Source organism: Amborella trichopoda, chromosome 8 (genome assembly GCF_054954075.1).
Source record: "Amborella trichopoda isolate Santa Cruz 75 chromosome 8, AtrichopodaSantaCruz75HAP2 v2.0, whole genome shotgun sequence".
Taxonomy (NCBI): domain Eukaryota; kingdom Viridiplantae; phylum Streptophyta; class Magnoliopsida; order Amborellales; family Amborellaceae; genus Amborella; species Amborella trichopoda.
Window position 1 is genome coordinate 41,207,567 of NC_142343.1, and position 14,466 is coordinate 41,222,032.

Sequence of the window (14,466 nt, forward strand, 5' to 3'; positions counted from 1 at the left end):
AAGCTCCATTAGGATACCTTCAACTTCACTCTCCAATCATTCCAACTTGCTCTTCAATGTTCCACCCTTCTCCTCTAACCCACCATGTCTCCATGCCCTTAAAAAGAAGACTCCTTAGGACATGGAGACTACTAAAGAGACCCAAATTTCAGATCAAAAGGCCCATCCTCACAAACATTTTCCGCTTTCGCAGCAGCAAGAGCAAGAAGTTTCTCTCTCTAAAATACAAGACTAGCAAGAAGAAGAGGTTTCTCTCTCTAAATTGTTTTTCACCAGAGGCCAACCCTGAGGATATGGACATGGTGGGTGAGCTCAAAAGCTTAGGTGAAGGGGTTAGAGAGCCAATTCTCTACCCTTCACCACTCACACCAGCCTATGTCAAGAGACTTGCTATGGGCCCAAATGCTCCAAAGGTAAATGCAAGAGAGGATGCATGCCAAAGTTTTCAAAATTACTTAGTTGAAATGATAGTTGAGGAGGGGAAGTTAAGGGACCTTATGGATGTAGAGGAATTGCTATATTGTTTTGGCCAACTGAGATGCCCTGTTTATGTTGATTTGGTGACTAGATTTTATGCTGAGCTTTGCTCTGATTTATTTTCAGAGGGCAATGGAGAGGATATGGATGTGTTTCTAAGTAGGAATTCTTAGAGGCCCTGAATGTATCATGATTTTGGGTTGTTTTGAATGTGGATTTTCAGTGTTTTTTTCCCTCATTTTTTTTTTCTTCTCCCCCCTCTTCTGCTGCGCTGATTTTTTACTTACGATGGTCCATTTCATGCCTTTCTTTTTGTTTAGCTTTTTCCTCTGTTGTCTTTGAATAGAAGGATTTTAGGATTGTGGATTGGATGGATAGCTTGAAGCCTAGAATTCATGTGTCTCGACCCACTTTCTCTCTCTCCCATTTATGTCTCGACCCTCTCACTCTACGATAATTTTTTTAAAGATTTATATCAAATTTAATAGTGATCTTTTAAAGTCCTATACATAGGTGTGGGACAGTCTCGTTAAGATTATTACTATATATGTCTCGACCCTCTCTCTCCTACGATAATTTTTTTAAAGATTTATATCAAATTTAATAGTGATTTTTTAAAGTCCTATACATAGGTGTGGGACAGTCTCGTAAGATTATTACTATATATATATATATATATATATATATATATATATATATATATATATATATATATATATATATATATATATATATATATATATATATATGCGTGGGAGAGAGAGAAATAATCCTAACAAACCCTCCCCACCATGTGTATAGAACTTTAAATGATCACCATTAAATTTAATACAGATCTATAATTTTTTTAAAAATTTGTGCCAACTTTAATGATAATCATTTCGGATCATTACTCATATTTTAAAATACACCACACTAACAATAAATTTAGAATTTAGTACTCTAAAAATTTTACCATAAAATACCCTTGCATGGTCAAACATGACATTTTAAAAGGTCATTTTGATCTTTTAAAACATTTCCAATGTTAGAATTTGAATTTGAAATATTAGAAGTTACTAACTTTAAATCAGTAAAAGCCAAAATTTAATTGGAATTATGAATAATTTGAAAAGGGGCCCTAAATTCTCTTAAGAACAAAAAAAGAAAAATTACGTAAATATCTATTTTAGTTTTTCTTATTACCAAAATATCAAATACTTTCGAATTTTCGATTATTATTAATATGTTTAGTTTTTAGACTTTATAATATTTTTATAAAATAAAAAATAAAATACGAAACTACCCATTTTAAATTAGGCCAATTTTCAGAGGGAACGTTTAGAGAGAGGGAAAGAGAGAACACGCATATGACTCACAACAGAGAAAAAAATTCAATTTTTGAAAAACTGAAAAATTTAAAATTTTTAATTTTTCAAATATCAAAATTAACCTGATTTTAGTTTTTGAAAAACCAAAAATAGATAGTTTCAACTTTTTTAAAAAAAATTGTAAGAAATCAAGACGGATATTTATGTAATTTCCCAAAAAAATCGGTCAGAAAGTAAATTAAAGCATTAGTCCAGCTCAGTCTCATCTTTTAGTTAACGAAGGTTTCATTTATTTCATCATTTATTGACATTTATTGCAAATTGAGGGCTCAATTAGAAGTTTAGAAGGAAAAAAAAACATGGTCTAAGAACCCATCCGTATGGACCAATACAGACATGTTTTTGAGAAAAAAGTATCATTAAAGCTCCAAACACAATGCGGATGTTTGTAGATTTAAGAAACTATCCCAAATAAATAAAGAATTAACTAATAAACGTATAACATGGAATAGTTACAAGCCTCAAAATTCATTTTTTTCCCTTGTTTTCGTTGGAGTTGGGACTCAAAATATACATGCCAAATCTTTGGGAGTCCATTTTTTCATGGATTCAGAGCTCCAAAAACTAATGCAGATATGTGAGAACTACCAAAAACAAGGTAAAAGACCATTTTCCAGATTGATAATCGAGAAGGTCCAGATGATATGGATTGTCAAGCCATCTCCAAAATGAATTTTAGATGGGTGGATGGATAGTCATCGAATGCAAACTCCCCCATTTAACTAATGGCTTAATTAATTACATGCAGACAAGACCAAATAGCTGTGCAATCGTTAACTATTAAGAACAGTTCAACCCCTAGTGGTGAAAGAACAGATCGAATCGAACAGATGAATCAAGAACAGTACATCTTTTGTCCCGTTCAATTTTAACATATTACCTACACTGAATTCTAAGAAAACTCAAAATTACATGCAAGATCCCCCACTAAAGTGGGTGTACGGTCCATGGATTAGAGATGGAGTAAGAGTTCAGTTTGCTCTATTCATATAAGAAATAGCCAAAATGCTTAAGCTCTCTACTGAATGAATGCAGAGAATTTAATGTTCGCCACAAAATAAAATGGATAATGGATAAGCTTTTCGGTCAGATTAACTGTTTGGACTTCAGAATAATACAATTTAGTCATCTACGGTGGAGATGCACCTGGTGCATGTAAACCCTTGGGAACATCACTTACCAAGAGTGATCAAATGCCTCGATACATATGCATGATCTTCACTTATGCACAAACCATACACATGTGCACGAGCACATACTGCATATGAAACTCTGCCCCTTCACATGCATGTTCCTGGGCATGCAATCCACTGATGCACACATAATGTATGCATTCATGCACACAGACAGAGATGCATCAATAGACATAAAAATCCTGGGTAATATGCATACCAATAATCAAGAATACATACCATAGTCTGTGTGCATGCGCCCGCACGCACAAGCATTCATGTAAACCGAAAACATACAGATATACCATAGTGCACAAAGGTGTGAAGGGGCACCACAGTACACAACGGTGTGAATGGCAGCCAATGGGTGTTCATAGCCCTCCATAAATTATAAATGCATGTACTTAATAAGTGCTTCAGTTTTTTATGTGATTAAAACACTGATAATTGCATTTAGAAATATCAGTAATCTCCAAAACTTTCATCCAAAATCTTCCGTAGATTCATCTAGGAATATCAAATTTTTATGGGCATATATAAGACCCCATTATATTGGATTAATGGAAGCATTTCAATCAGCAAAATAGAAAGCATAAAGATGTGCATATTCACATGCATCCATGATAGAGGAACAATAAGTCCATGCATACATTGCATTTATAGGAGCCATGATTCCCAATAGAAATCTGCAATTGAAGAAACACCCGGATTCACAGTTGAATTATTGTAATTGGAGAAGGTATTCAAAATCTATTTACAAAATCGAATTGACACATGTAAAAATCATACTTCACGAGACAAAACTTCCAAAAGAGCAAAGAGAAAAAAAAGAATAAGAGAAAAAGAGGAAAAGGTCATGAACTTGACAGGGACAGATTGCTTGCTGATAGATCTCAATACGATGCGCCATTGGGAAAAAAACAAAAGTAGTATAATGCATACCCAGTGAATTGTCAATAATGCCTCATTAGCAGCCTGCAATTCTCCAAGGGACAAGTTTTTCATTGAAACACTAATTCATCCACCAACTAAGCAACCCATTTCCACCATGAAGTCCGCAAAAGAATTTAATTCCATTATTCCTGATTTCTTTGAAAATAATCTTGAACAGTATTTCATAGAGGCCCTATCTCATCGGACAAGTGCACCGTCCCTCAATTAAATCCAATGAGAATTTCTTAAACATAGGCCTAACATGAAACATGTCTCCCTCAGTCCTCTAGGCATCTTAACCAAAACTTTGAACAGCATTTTCATTCCAAATTTTCTTAACCATCAAATTTCCCCATGTAATTCAGCAACATCCCAAACATAATTTTCCTCCTTTTTCTCCTTTTTCTCCTGTTGTTGAGGTGATCAAGACTCCATGTATTCCAAGTCCTTCAAGATATATGGTGAGATCTTCCTTCTCAATGACCAATTTCACTTGTTTTCTCCAGTGTATATAGACTTACATCTTTTAGGGTTTTGGAGAGACGTCATTTCCTTTAGAGTGGGTGGAATCTAGTGTCTCTTGGGCTTTTCAGTGGTTTAATCCATTGTAACATCAGCAAGGGATTGAAGCATCGTTATGACCTCCTGGGGATCGTCCAAGTAATACCTGGCCTTGCTCGGTTTCTGACCCACTGTGCATGCAAAGACCTCTCTGTTAAGAGGAGAGAGATTTCCCGAAGACCCCAATGAGGCACCATTGCCCCTGATTGCCTCAAACATGTCCTCATCAGATCGATCATCGCCTATGCACAAGACAAAGTCTGGCATGCTGCCCTTTTCAGCCATGGCAGATAGAAGCTTCTCTACCACAATGCCTTTGCTCACACCCTAGATCAAAGCAATATCAACAATAGTCAGAACATTGTTTACCAAGAAATCAGCTGCCCAGAAAACTTTTGAAAATGAACAAAAGAAAGCAACCTTTTATTTACCAGTCAAAAGAGAACACAAAATTATGTATTGGGGTTTGCAAAAATACAAATCACTTCAGGAGAAAATAACAATCTTCTTACCGATCCAAAGAGAAAATGAATGAAAACGCAAAAAAATGAGATTTGAGTTGTGCATATACATGATCATTTTAGGGAAATTCACCTAGGGCAGATGACCACACCTAAAAAATAAGAGCAATAGTAATATGAAAAGATCAACAGAAAACAAGTATAAGTTCAGGTTTGTATAATATATGTAAAAGACCACAAATATGACTTTGTTTGGATGAATGTAAGTGACTTTATGGAGATAATTGAGGGCTATCCAAACAAATCTGTTAAAGAAATTAGATCTTAACTATTTCATAGAGTCAAATCAAGTCCTGTAATAATGATTTAAAACTTGAGCTACTACGGAGATTTAACTTTCAAAACCAGGGATACTTTGGTACATTGTTCAAAAAAGCAAGAAAATGAATGAAAACACAAAAAAATGAGATTTGAGTAATGCATATATATGATCATTTTAGGGAAATTCACCTGAGGCAGATGACCACACGTAAAAATAAGAGCAATAATAATATGAAAAGATCAACAGAAAACAAGTATAAGTTCAGGTTTGTATAATATACGTAAAAGACCACAAATATGACTTTGTTTGGATGAATGTAAGTGACTTTATGGAGATAATTGAGGGCTATCCAAACAAATTTGTTAAAGACATTAGATCTTCCAACTATTTCACAGAGTCAAAGCAAGTCCTGTAATAATGATTTAAAACTTGAGCTACTACGGAGATATAATTTTCAACACCAGGGATACTTTGGTACATTGTTCAAAAAAAGCGAGAAAATGAATGAAAACGCAAAAAAATGAGATTTGAGTAATGCATATATATGATCATTTTAGGGAAATTCACCTGGGGCAGATGACCACACCTAAAAATAAGAGCAATAATAATATGAAAAGATCAACAGAAAACAAGTATAAGTTCAGGTTTGTATAATATACGTAAAAAACCACAAATATGACTTTGTTTGGATAAGTGACTTTATGGAGATAATTGAGGGCTATCCAAACAAATTTGTTAAAGACATTAGATCTTCCAACTATTTCACAGAGTCAAAGCAAGTCCTGTAATAATGATTTAAAACTTGAGCTACTACGGTGATATAATTTTCAACACCAAGGATACTTTGGTACATTGTTCAAAAAAGCAGACCACCCAGTGCCTGGGCGGCACCTAAGTGAACCAGAAAGCCTAGACGCATTGCCCAGAGGCCTAGGTGGCGCCCCACCTAAGTGTGGAAATGAGTTTATTTTTCTATTCTATTGGGTTTTTAAAATAAATAAAAGCTTTTGAGGATGGGTTTTAAGTTCATTTAAAACCTAAATCCACAAAAACCCATTTTAGAGATAAAGAAACCTCAAAAAATCTAGATTTTATTATTTTTATCAAAATAAGACACATTATCATAAACGGAATCAATTATTCATACTAGAATACTATATACGCTCAATTTCATCGTCCAAGTGAGAGAAAAATCAATAAATAACCAAAAAAATCGATCTTTTAACTACAAAGATGTAAATATCGTAAAAGGAAAAAAAAGTAAAAGAAAAAACACATGATTCATAATATAATATGTTGTAGCAAAATAAAATCACCACCCTCTTTCAAATATGATAATACTTTAAAATATCAAAATCAAATCGATGTCAGTGCAAACCTTGTCTATTGGGTTGCCAAAAGTTCTCAAAATCAACTACTAAAAGCTCCAAATCCACCCACGAACTATTGCCTTTGTTTTGAGAAGAAATCGAAAAAATAAAATATTTATCGACCTTTCGATAAATCACAAAAGAGTGGTTTTTGAGCGGTTTTCTCACCCTAAAAGCCATAGATTTTCTATTGGGGGTCTAGAATACCCCCCTAAAATCCTTTTTCCCCCCTTTTTAGGGGAAAAAATTACAATTTTTACCCTCACTCGAGGTTTTTTTTCCGTCGCCCACAAGTTGTCATGGGGCGACACCTAGGCAGGCACCCAAACAATAGCGCCTAGGTGGCGCCTTGACTGCCTAGGCAAGCACCCGAAAGAAAAAACGCATAATGCCCAGCCCAGATTACGCGTAGGCATTTTTAAAACTTATTCACCTAGGCGGTCGAGAGGCCGAATTTTCGAACATTGAGTACATTAGAAAGCTACACCTGTCATGTATGGTATATCATTAACTAATCAATCACGGTATACCACTGGTTCCAAATGACAAGCAGTGGAAATTAACCGTTCACAGGTGAGGGTCAATAACTACACAATCCATGACATGGACAGGAGAGGGGTGCACCCTGGCATACAATATACTATAAGCCAGGGGCCTCTGGTACATTTTCTCTTTGAACTACACCCATGTGCTAGGATGTATTCTAAAGCATGTTAAAACTAGAATATAAGGTCTATAAATTTCAAAAACAATCCTTCACAAAACAAGTATTAAAGATGATAACAACAACAACAACAACAACAACAATAATAATAATAATAATCATCATCATCATCGCTTTTTCCCAGCTAATTGGGGTTTACTACATGAATCCTGATCTGCCATTATGTTCTATCAAGGGCCATACCCTCAATGACCCATATCTTTTCTTACTACTTTCAGCCATGTTCTTTTTAAACCCACCTTTTGCCCTTTTTGAGCCTTCCACTTGAACTAACTTGCACCTCCTAATAGGTGTGGTACTAGGTCTGCGCCACACATTGCCAATATACTTAAGTCTACTTTCTCATCTTGTTGCCTATTGGTGCAACACCTAAATTCTCCGGAATGTATTCATTTCGAATTCTATCCCTTCTTATGTAGTCACTCATCCATCTCAATATCCTCATCTCACCTATACTCATTCAATGGGAATACTAATAATAATAATAATAATAATAATTAAAATGTGCAATGGTAGCTCAAATATAGGCATAGGTAAAGTTAATATGGACATTGTCCAATTGGCCTGTCAAACATAACAGATAAAAGAATAAGAATACAAGTTCATGCAACACGTGCCCACTAACACATTACAATAGATAATCATCAAAATTCCCACTTGTTCAATGGACAAAAAAGCAATGCAACAAATAATCAGAATAGTCTCCACATCATGAGCACAAGTATGTTGTTCTCAAACATACTTAAAATTGATACAATGGTAGGTGGTTGCTGAAAGGGGAAGAATACAAGGGAAGGGTCAAAAATGTAATTTCCCCCCTAAAAAGGCACACAAGGCTTTTGGGGGGATTCTAAACTCCCAAAACAAAAATTGTGGCCTTTAGAGTGTGAGAAACCAAACCAAAAACCACCTACCGAAAGATCGATAATTTTTTTACTTTTTCGATTTCTTCCCAAAACAAAGGCAATAGTTCATGAATACATTTGGAGCTTCTACTAGTTGATTTTGAGAACTTTTGGCCACCCAACAGACGAGGCTTACACCAACATCAATTTAATTTTGATATTTTAAAAGTATTATTATATTTGAAATAGGGTTTTGATTTTATTTTGCTACAGCATATTATGTTATGATATGAATCATGTGTTATTTCTTTTACTTTTTACTTTTCTTTTACGATATATTTACATGTTTGTAGTTAAAAGAATGATTTTTTTCTTTATTACTTGAATTTTCCTCATTTGAGACTTGTATCCATAAATCTGTTATGTGATTGTACAATTACATTTTCGTCTATTTCACGAGGAGTTTGGGGCTCTAAAATTGCACTAAAAACTCCCTAAGGCATGCAGGCACCCAAAACGCCTAGGCCGCCGATCCACATTTTTGAATATTGGGATCAATGTACCAAACACTAAAGAAATAAAATATCATTACACGGAACATAGGGAAACCTACCAAACAGCTAACAAAGTAATATAATGCAGAATGCATAAATCTTAGATAAAATAGGCTAACCACGATCAAATTAAGAGTCATCCAAACATGCCCCAAATGTATAGTCTGTACGTAAGAGAGGTGGACATATGAGGAAAGAACAAATAAAAACAGGATCAAATAAATTTCAAAGCCCTTTTCAAAAGAACTTCTGCAACCAAAATAGTGGAAGAACAAGATTATGCAGCAACATCAAGCGTGACTGCGTAAGCACTGCTTACAGGATTGAATCAAAGAGAAGGGATTATGAGGATCACGTATGATGAGCTACGATAGGCATGGGATCCCTAATAGACATTATAGCCATGGGAGCTATGACATATATAATAAGCATGGGAAACATGAAAGACTGGGAAAGAGGCATAGGAACCATTGCCGATTTTGATTCCCAATATGCAAAGTTTTGGATCAGTGCACCAAACTAACCAAATAATATTATTATACAGACTACAGGGCATAAGAAACATATGAAACAGCTGAAGTAATATCATGCAGAATGTATTGATTTTAGATAAAGTAGGCTAACCATGTTACGCTTAACTGTCATCCAACGATATGTATAATTCTGTATGGCAAATATTTGGACATGAGAGCAGAACAAAGGAAAACACAGAAAACTGTGGGGGAATGAAGAATCGTAAGTTAAATGCAGAAACTATCTCCCACAAATATGAGATAGAGGAAAAAGCATTTTCAAAACCCTTTGCTACAAGACGCTTCTCCAAACAAAACATAGTAGAAGAACAAGATCGTGCAGCAACATCATCCATCAACAATAAACTTGAAGAGGAAAAAGAAAAATTATGCCCAAGACCATTAAACCAAATACTGAAAGAGGTGCATCATGGAGATCTCACCTGTGGTTTCACTTCAACAATGTGATGGCCACTCTTCACAGCAACTGGTTCATTTGCCAGAACACTCTCAAGGTGGTCGAGTAGCTCCTTGGCCTGGCAAGAGCCAAAGTCAGGGTCTGCATCTTGGTGATGCCACACCAACGCACTCTCCTTGGTTTCGATGGAGGAGCCATCGGTGGTCTCAGTGTAGAGCTTCATAACCGGCTCCGCTATTCGCATCCATGCCAGGTCCAACGTGTGATCAAATGTCTCCCATTGCTCATCTCTCTTCCACCTTATATACACAGTAGCCATACATGAGATGATAAAGCCATACATGAGATGATAAAAATAAAACTATGGAAATGCAATGCACGCACATGCACACGCACATGCATACACACACACAAAAGAAGAAGAAGAAGAGGTTCTTGGCAACCAAAATGCCCATGTTGACACATCTTTGTGAGCAGTTGAAAAGCATTTCTTGGATTTTTTTTAACAAATGACCAACATACCCTGAAAATACAAAATGATGGAATTACAGTGTGAGGGTATATTGGAGAATTATCACTGTCAGCTTAGGCAGTTTTTTAATGACGACAATGGGACTAATAAGCATGTCAAGAAAGCACAAGTTGTAACCTCAATTTCCTAAAGAGAATATACACCACCACAATGTGCTACAATTCTCCCTCCATCTTAAATACTTTAAAAACTGAAAAGGCCATTATTTGTCTGGCAACTACAAAAAACAATAATAATTCAAACATCATTAACAAAACAGGAGTTCCAATAGCAAAAAGTCAGATCGGACTCGAACTCACCAGAGGTCCGAGCTTGAGTTTCCACCAGTCCGACATGAGCTAGTCCCAAGTTGGACAGGGAATTTTTAACAAGAAGAAATATAAAACCAAATTACTGAAAGACCTCGAGAAGGGGGCAACTTCAGGTTTCTTTGGCCCAGAATCACCACTCTCTCAATTTGGTCCAACTCAGGTAAGTCCGAAGTTGAACACATGATCTTTCAAACACTAGTTCCAATTATTCAAGAGTTTACAGTTAAAAAAAAAAAAAAGATCTTCCTCTGAAATAAGCCAAGTAAGATTTCTTTGTTTACAAGTTTCATCAGATTAAATGCACATTCCTATAAAATTCTGCTACTCTTTCATAGCCGAAAGTCTGATATTTTATTTCTTTTTGTTTTACTGAGTTTGATAGGCCGATATTTCAAAAAAGGAGGATATACCTCAAGAAGTAACCATGCTCAGCTGAAAGCCCAAGCTTCTCACAAGGAGCAAACCAGCTGCTCAAGGGATCCCTCCCTCTACCGCTCACAATAAAGACTACGTTCTTCGGATCCCCACAAAGAGTATTGAGTATTGATATCACCTCTGCACTAGGAGCCTTACTGATTGAAGTCCGAGGCATCACAGTACCATCATAGTCCAATAGTATAGCCCTGCTCTTGGTCCTCTTATAAGCTGACACTATATGTTCAATAGAGAGTTTCCTAAAATAAGGGTCAAGAGCAACAACCTTAAATCCAAACCCGAACCCAATTCCCCAATACCTCCTTCTGGAGTGATCCTTGCAAATTCTCTCCATATCTTGCATGAAGCTACGAGCCCAATAAGCAACATCATGGGTGCTCACATACCTATAATGCTTCTCATGCCTCAGCTGCTTCTCAGCCTCACTCGTGGCGAGAGCAACATTTATAGCCTCAGCAACTGCATCAACATTCCAAGGATTCACCCTTATGGCTCCACTTAGAGAAGGGGAACACCCAATAAATTCGGAGACCACCAACATACTCTTCTTGGGAGTTCCATCACTAGGATTCACAAAGTTACCACCTTGTCTACAAACAATGTATTCGTAAGGAGTGAGGTTAAGCCCATCTCTCACTGCCGTGACGGCTACACATTCAGCAACTGTGTAATAAGCTATCCTCTCATTAAGGGGAACAGCTCTGTCTATCAAGACCACAGGTTCGTAACCAGGAGAGCCAAAAGCTTCATTGATCCTATCAGATGTAGCTATTATCTCAGCTTGTAGGTCCTCTACATCTCTTCCGATTCCCCTTGCTGGGTTCATAATCTGAACCAAAACTACTTTCCCTCGCCGACTAGCATGTTGCACAAGCAACTGTTCCATTGCCAAAAGTTTGAGATTAATTCCTTTAAAAATATCAAGATCATCGACCCCCAACACTACCGTTTTACCTTTGAACTGCTCTAGTAGCTCGTTGACCCGCCATTCCTTGTCAGCCAGATTCAATAGCGATTGCAACTGGCCCATGTGTATTCCAAGGGGCAAGATCTTGATGCCAACTGTCCTGCCATAATAGTCCAAACCAATGTAACCACGCTTTGATTGGTACTCCAAGCCCAACATTCTGCTACAACAAGAGAGAAAATGGCGAGCATAATCGAAAGTATGAAACCCAATCAAGTCTGTGTTCAAAAGTGACCTAAGGATCTCATCTCTCACAGGAAGAGTTCGATAAATCTCGGATGAAGGGAATGGGCTATGAAGGAAGAAGCCCATCTTCAACCGATTGAATCTTCGCCTCAAGAAATTGGGCAACACCATCAAATGGTAGTCGTGAACCCAAACAAAGTCATCTTCAGGATTAAGAACCTCCATTACTTTATCAGCAAAAATTTTGTTTGCAGAAACATAAGCTTGCCATAGCGATCGGTCAAATCGGTTACCATGATGGGGCGATAGAGGAAGCATATAGTGGAACAAGGGCCATAGATGCTGTTTGCAGAACCCATGATAGAACTTGATCAAAAGTTCAGGAGAGAGAAAAGCCGGGACACATTTGAACTTCTCAAGAAGAATTTGGGCAACTTCTTCTTGTTCATTGAGATCAACCTCAACTTTTAGAGAACCAATATAGATAACATCAAGCTCATCAGGTAGCCCATCTTTGAGCTGTAAAAGCAATGAATCATCATCCCAACTGAAAATCCAGCCCCTATTATCAGGCCTCCTTCGAGCACGCAAGGGCAGCTGGTTGGCCACAATTATTATACGTTCTTGGCTAACTGAAGAGGGGACATCAGATGATACACTATTTGCATTGTCATCATCAAGTTCAGAGATAACTCCAGGCACTGTCATTACTCTAGGAAGGCGCTTGCCAGATCGGGTTGGCGCAGGGAAATTCCCAGTCGCAAGGTCTAACAGATTAGTATATGAACGAGACGTCATCTTTGAAGTGACTAAGTGAGTTAATCAAATTATTTCCCAGCTTTGCCAAACCTAATGGATTCAACAAGAGGAAGGTGGCCTTTGACCGTGTAAACCTGAGGATTCAAACAGAACAAGATGAGACTGCAATGGTTATTTCTCTTATATCAGCAACGCAAAGAAACCAACACACACCGATAAACAGGATTTAATAATGGCCATTTCATATAATGGCTATTCCATTATTTGGAAACCTAAAAACCTCCTTGCCAACAAATGAATTACAAATTAACATGTGTCTTACAATTCTCAGAAAAATCACAGGAACTCATCACTAGCAATAATATGTATACCAGATGCACGGCCCCTTGATCAGAGCCTCACTGGCCTATAAAAGAGATGGCCACAAGAATGCACAGCCGATCTTCAATAGTGAAGATCCTATGTTCTATATGACAAAAAATCTTTAGCACTAATTATGCAGATCATCCTGCACATGGAAAAGTAAGGGGAAACCCTAAATCACATTTAGTCAAAAGACATAACAAACCAGCAGTTTCAGGAAACAAAAAACGATCTCACCATTCGAGACTACCAGAAAATAGCACAAATTCATCCGTCCAAGATCAAACACAAAATTCAACAAAGAAAGTTCCAACCGAAATAAATCCAAATGCATAATAAAGCATAAAAAATAAGAACATAGAGGATAACAAATAAACAAATAAATCCACATTCAAGCCATGGCGATTACAGCTCAACAGAAAGAATTTCACCATTTATTCGAGTAAATACATCAAGATCCAACACCGAGAGATCCATCAAAAAACCTAGCAACAAGGATCTCCATTTTCTAAATAAAAAACGTGTAAAAATCAAACGATACAATAAATCCAGAATTAAAAAAGAGAGCATATGCACAAAAAGAAACGAAGAGCTCAAAGCCCCATTCAAGAAGGAGAAAAGGCTATACAAAGTTTCATAGAGCAGGTCAAAACCCTAGATCTGAGATCGTTACAGGAAACTCACCCGATTTCAGAGTATGTCAAGCCAAGATCCGGCAACAGAAATACGCGGAGCTATGCTTAAGGTTGCCGGACAAATGGCAGCAGATAGAGAGAGGAAGAAAGACAGAACAGAAAAAGAGAGAAGACAAGAGAGGAAATGAAGAAACGGATAGGGGAAATTTAGAGAGAGATAACAGAGAAATCGAAAACATAAAGCCAATACGAGGAGTGGCAGAAATAAAAGGAATCTTAGAGAGAGAGTGGATAATGGAGAAATGGGAAAAATAAAGAGAAGTTTAGAGAGAGAGAGAGAGGGCACCCGGGAGTGGATAATAGAGAAATGGGAAAATTAAGGTAATTTTAGCGGCGATGGAAAATATTGGAAGAGACATCTACATTCTAGAGAGAGGAAAATATTGAAAGAGAGACGAGAGATGTGAGAGAGAGACACAGGAGAGTGATCGAGAGGCTAGAGAGAGAGAGAGAGCGGTGATAAAGAGGTGGTAGCAGGAGAGAGAGAGAGAGAGGAGTG

At 36.9% G+C, this 14,466-nt stretch overlaps 2 protein-coding genes across 3 annotated transcripts; one reads left to right on the forward strand and one right to left on the reverse strand.

Annotated features, from left to right (window-relative positions):
* Positions 1-293: 293 nt before the first annotated feature.
* On the forward strand, positions 294-650 carry LOC18433565 (transcription repressor OFP17). Its single transcript, XM_006843649.4, has one exon. It carries the CDS (start codon positions 294-296, stop codon positions 648-650), a length of 357 nt encoding a protein of 118 aa, XP_006843712.4.
* A 3,061-nt stretch (positions 651-3,711) lies between these two features.
* LOC18433566 (putative alpha,alpha-trehalose-phosphate synthase [UDP-forming] 7) lies at positions 3,712-14,053 on the reverse strand. Of its 2 annotated transcripts, XM_088875003.1 has the most exons (5): positions 13,957-14,053; positions 13,281-13,417; positions 10,973-13,043; positions 9,745-10,018; positions 3,712-4,840 (listed from the first exon to the last, which is right to left on the reverse strand). In XM_088875003.1, exons 3-5 carry the CDS (start codon positions 12,946-12,948, stop codon positions 4,550-4,552), a joined length of 2,541 nt encoding a protein of 846 aa, XP_088731129.1. In that variant the 5' UTR covers positions 12,949-13,043; positions 13,281-13,417; positions 13,957-14,053; the 3' UTR covers positions 3,712-4,549. The 2 variants fall into 2 exon arrangements, with proteins under 2 accessions (XP_088731129.1, XP_006843713.1); XM_006843650.4 differs by lacking the exon at positions 13,281-13,417.
* Between the last annotated feature and the right edge of the window lie 413 nt (positions 14,054-14,466).

Coding starts and splice junctions, on each gene's coding strand:
- LOC18433565 (XM_006843649.4), top strand. CDS start 294: ATGGACATGGTGGGTGAGCTCAAAAGCTTAGGTGAAGGGGTTAGAGAG.
- LOC18433566 (XM_006843650.4), bottom strand. CDS start 12,948: ATGACGTCTCGTTCATATACTAATCTGTTAGACCTTGCGACTGGGAAT. Junction 10,019..10,972: donor GAGCATGGTTACTTCTTGAG/GTATATCCTCCT, acceptor TGTGTATATAAG/GTGGAAGAGAGATGAGCAAT. Junction 4,841..9,744: donor TTGTTGAAGTGAAACCACAG/GTGAGATCTCCA, acceptor GCTTTGATCTAG/GGTGTGAGCAAAGGCATTGT.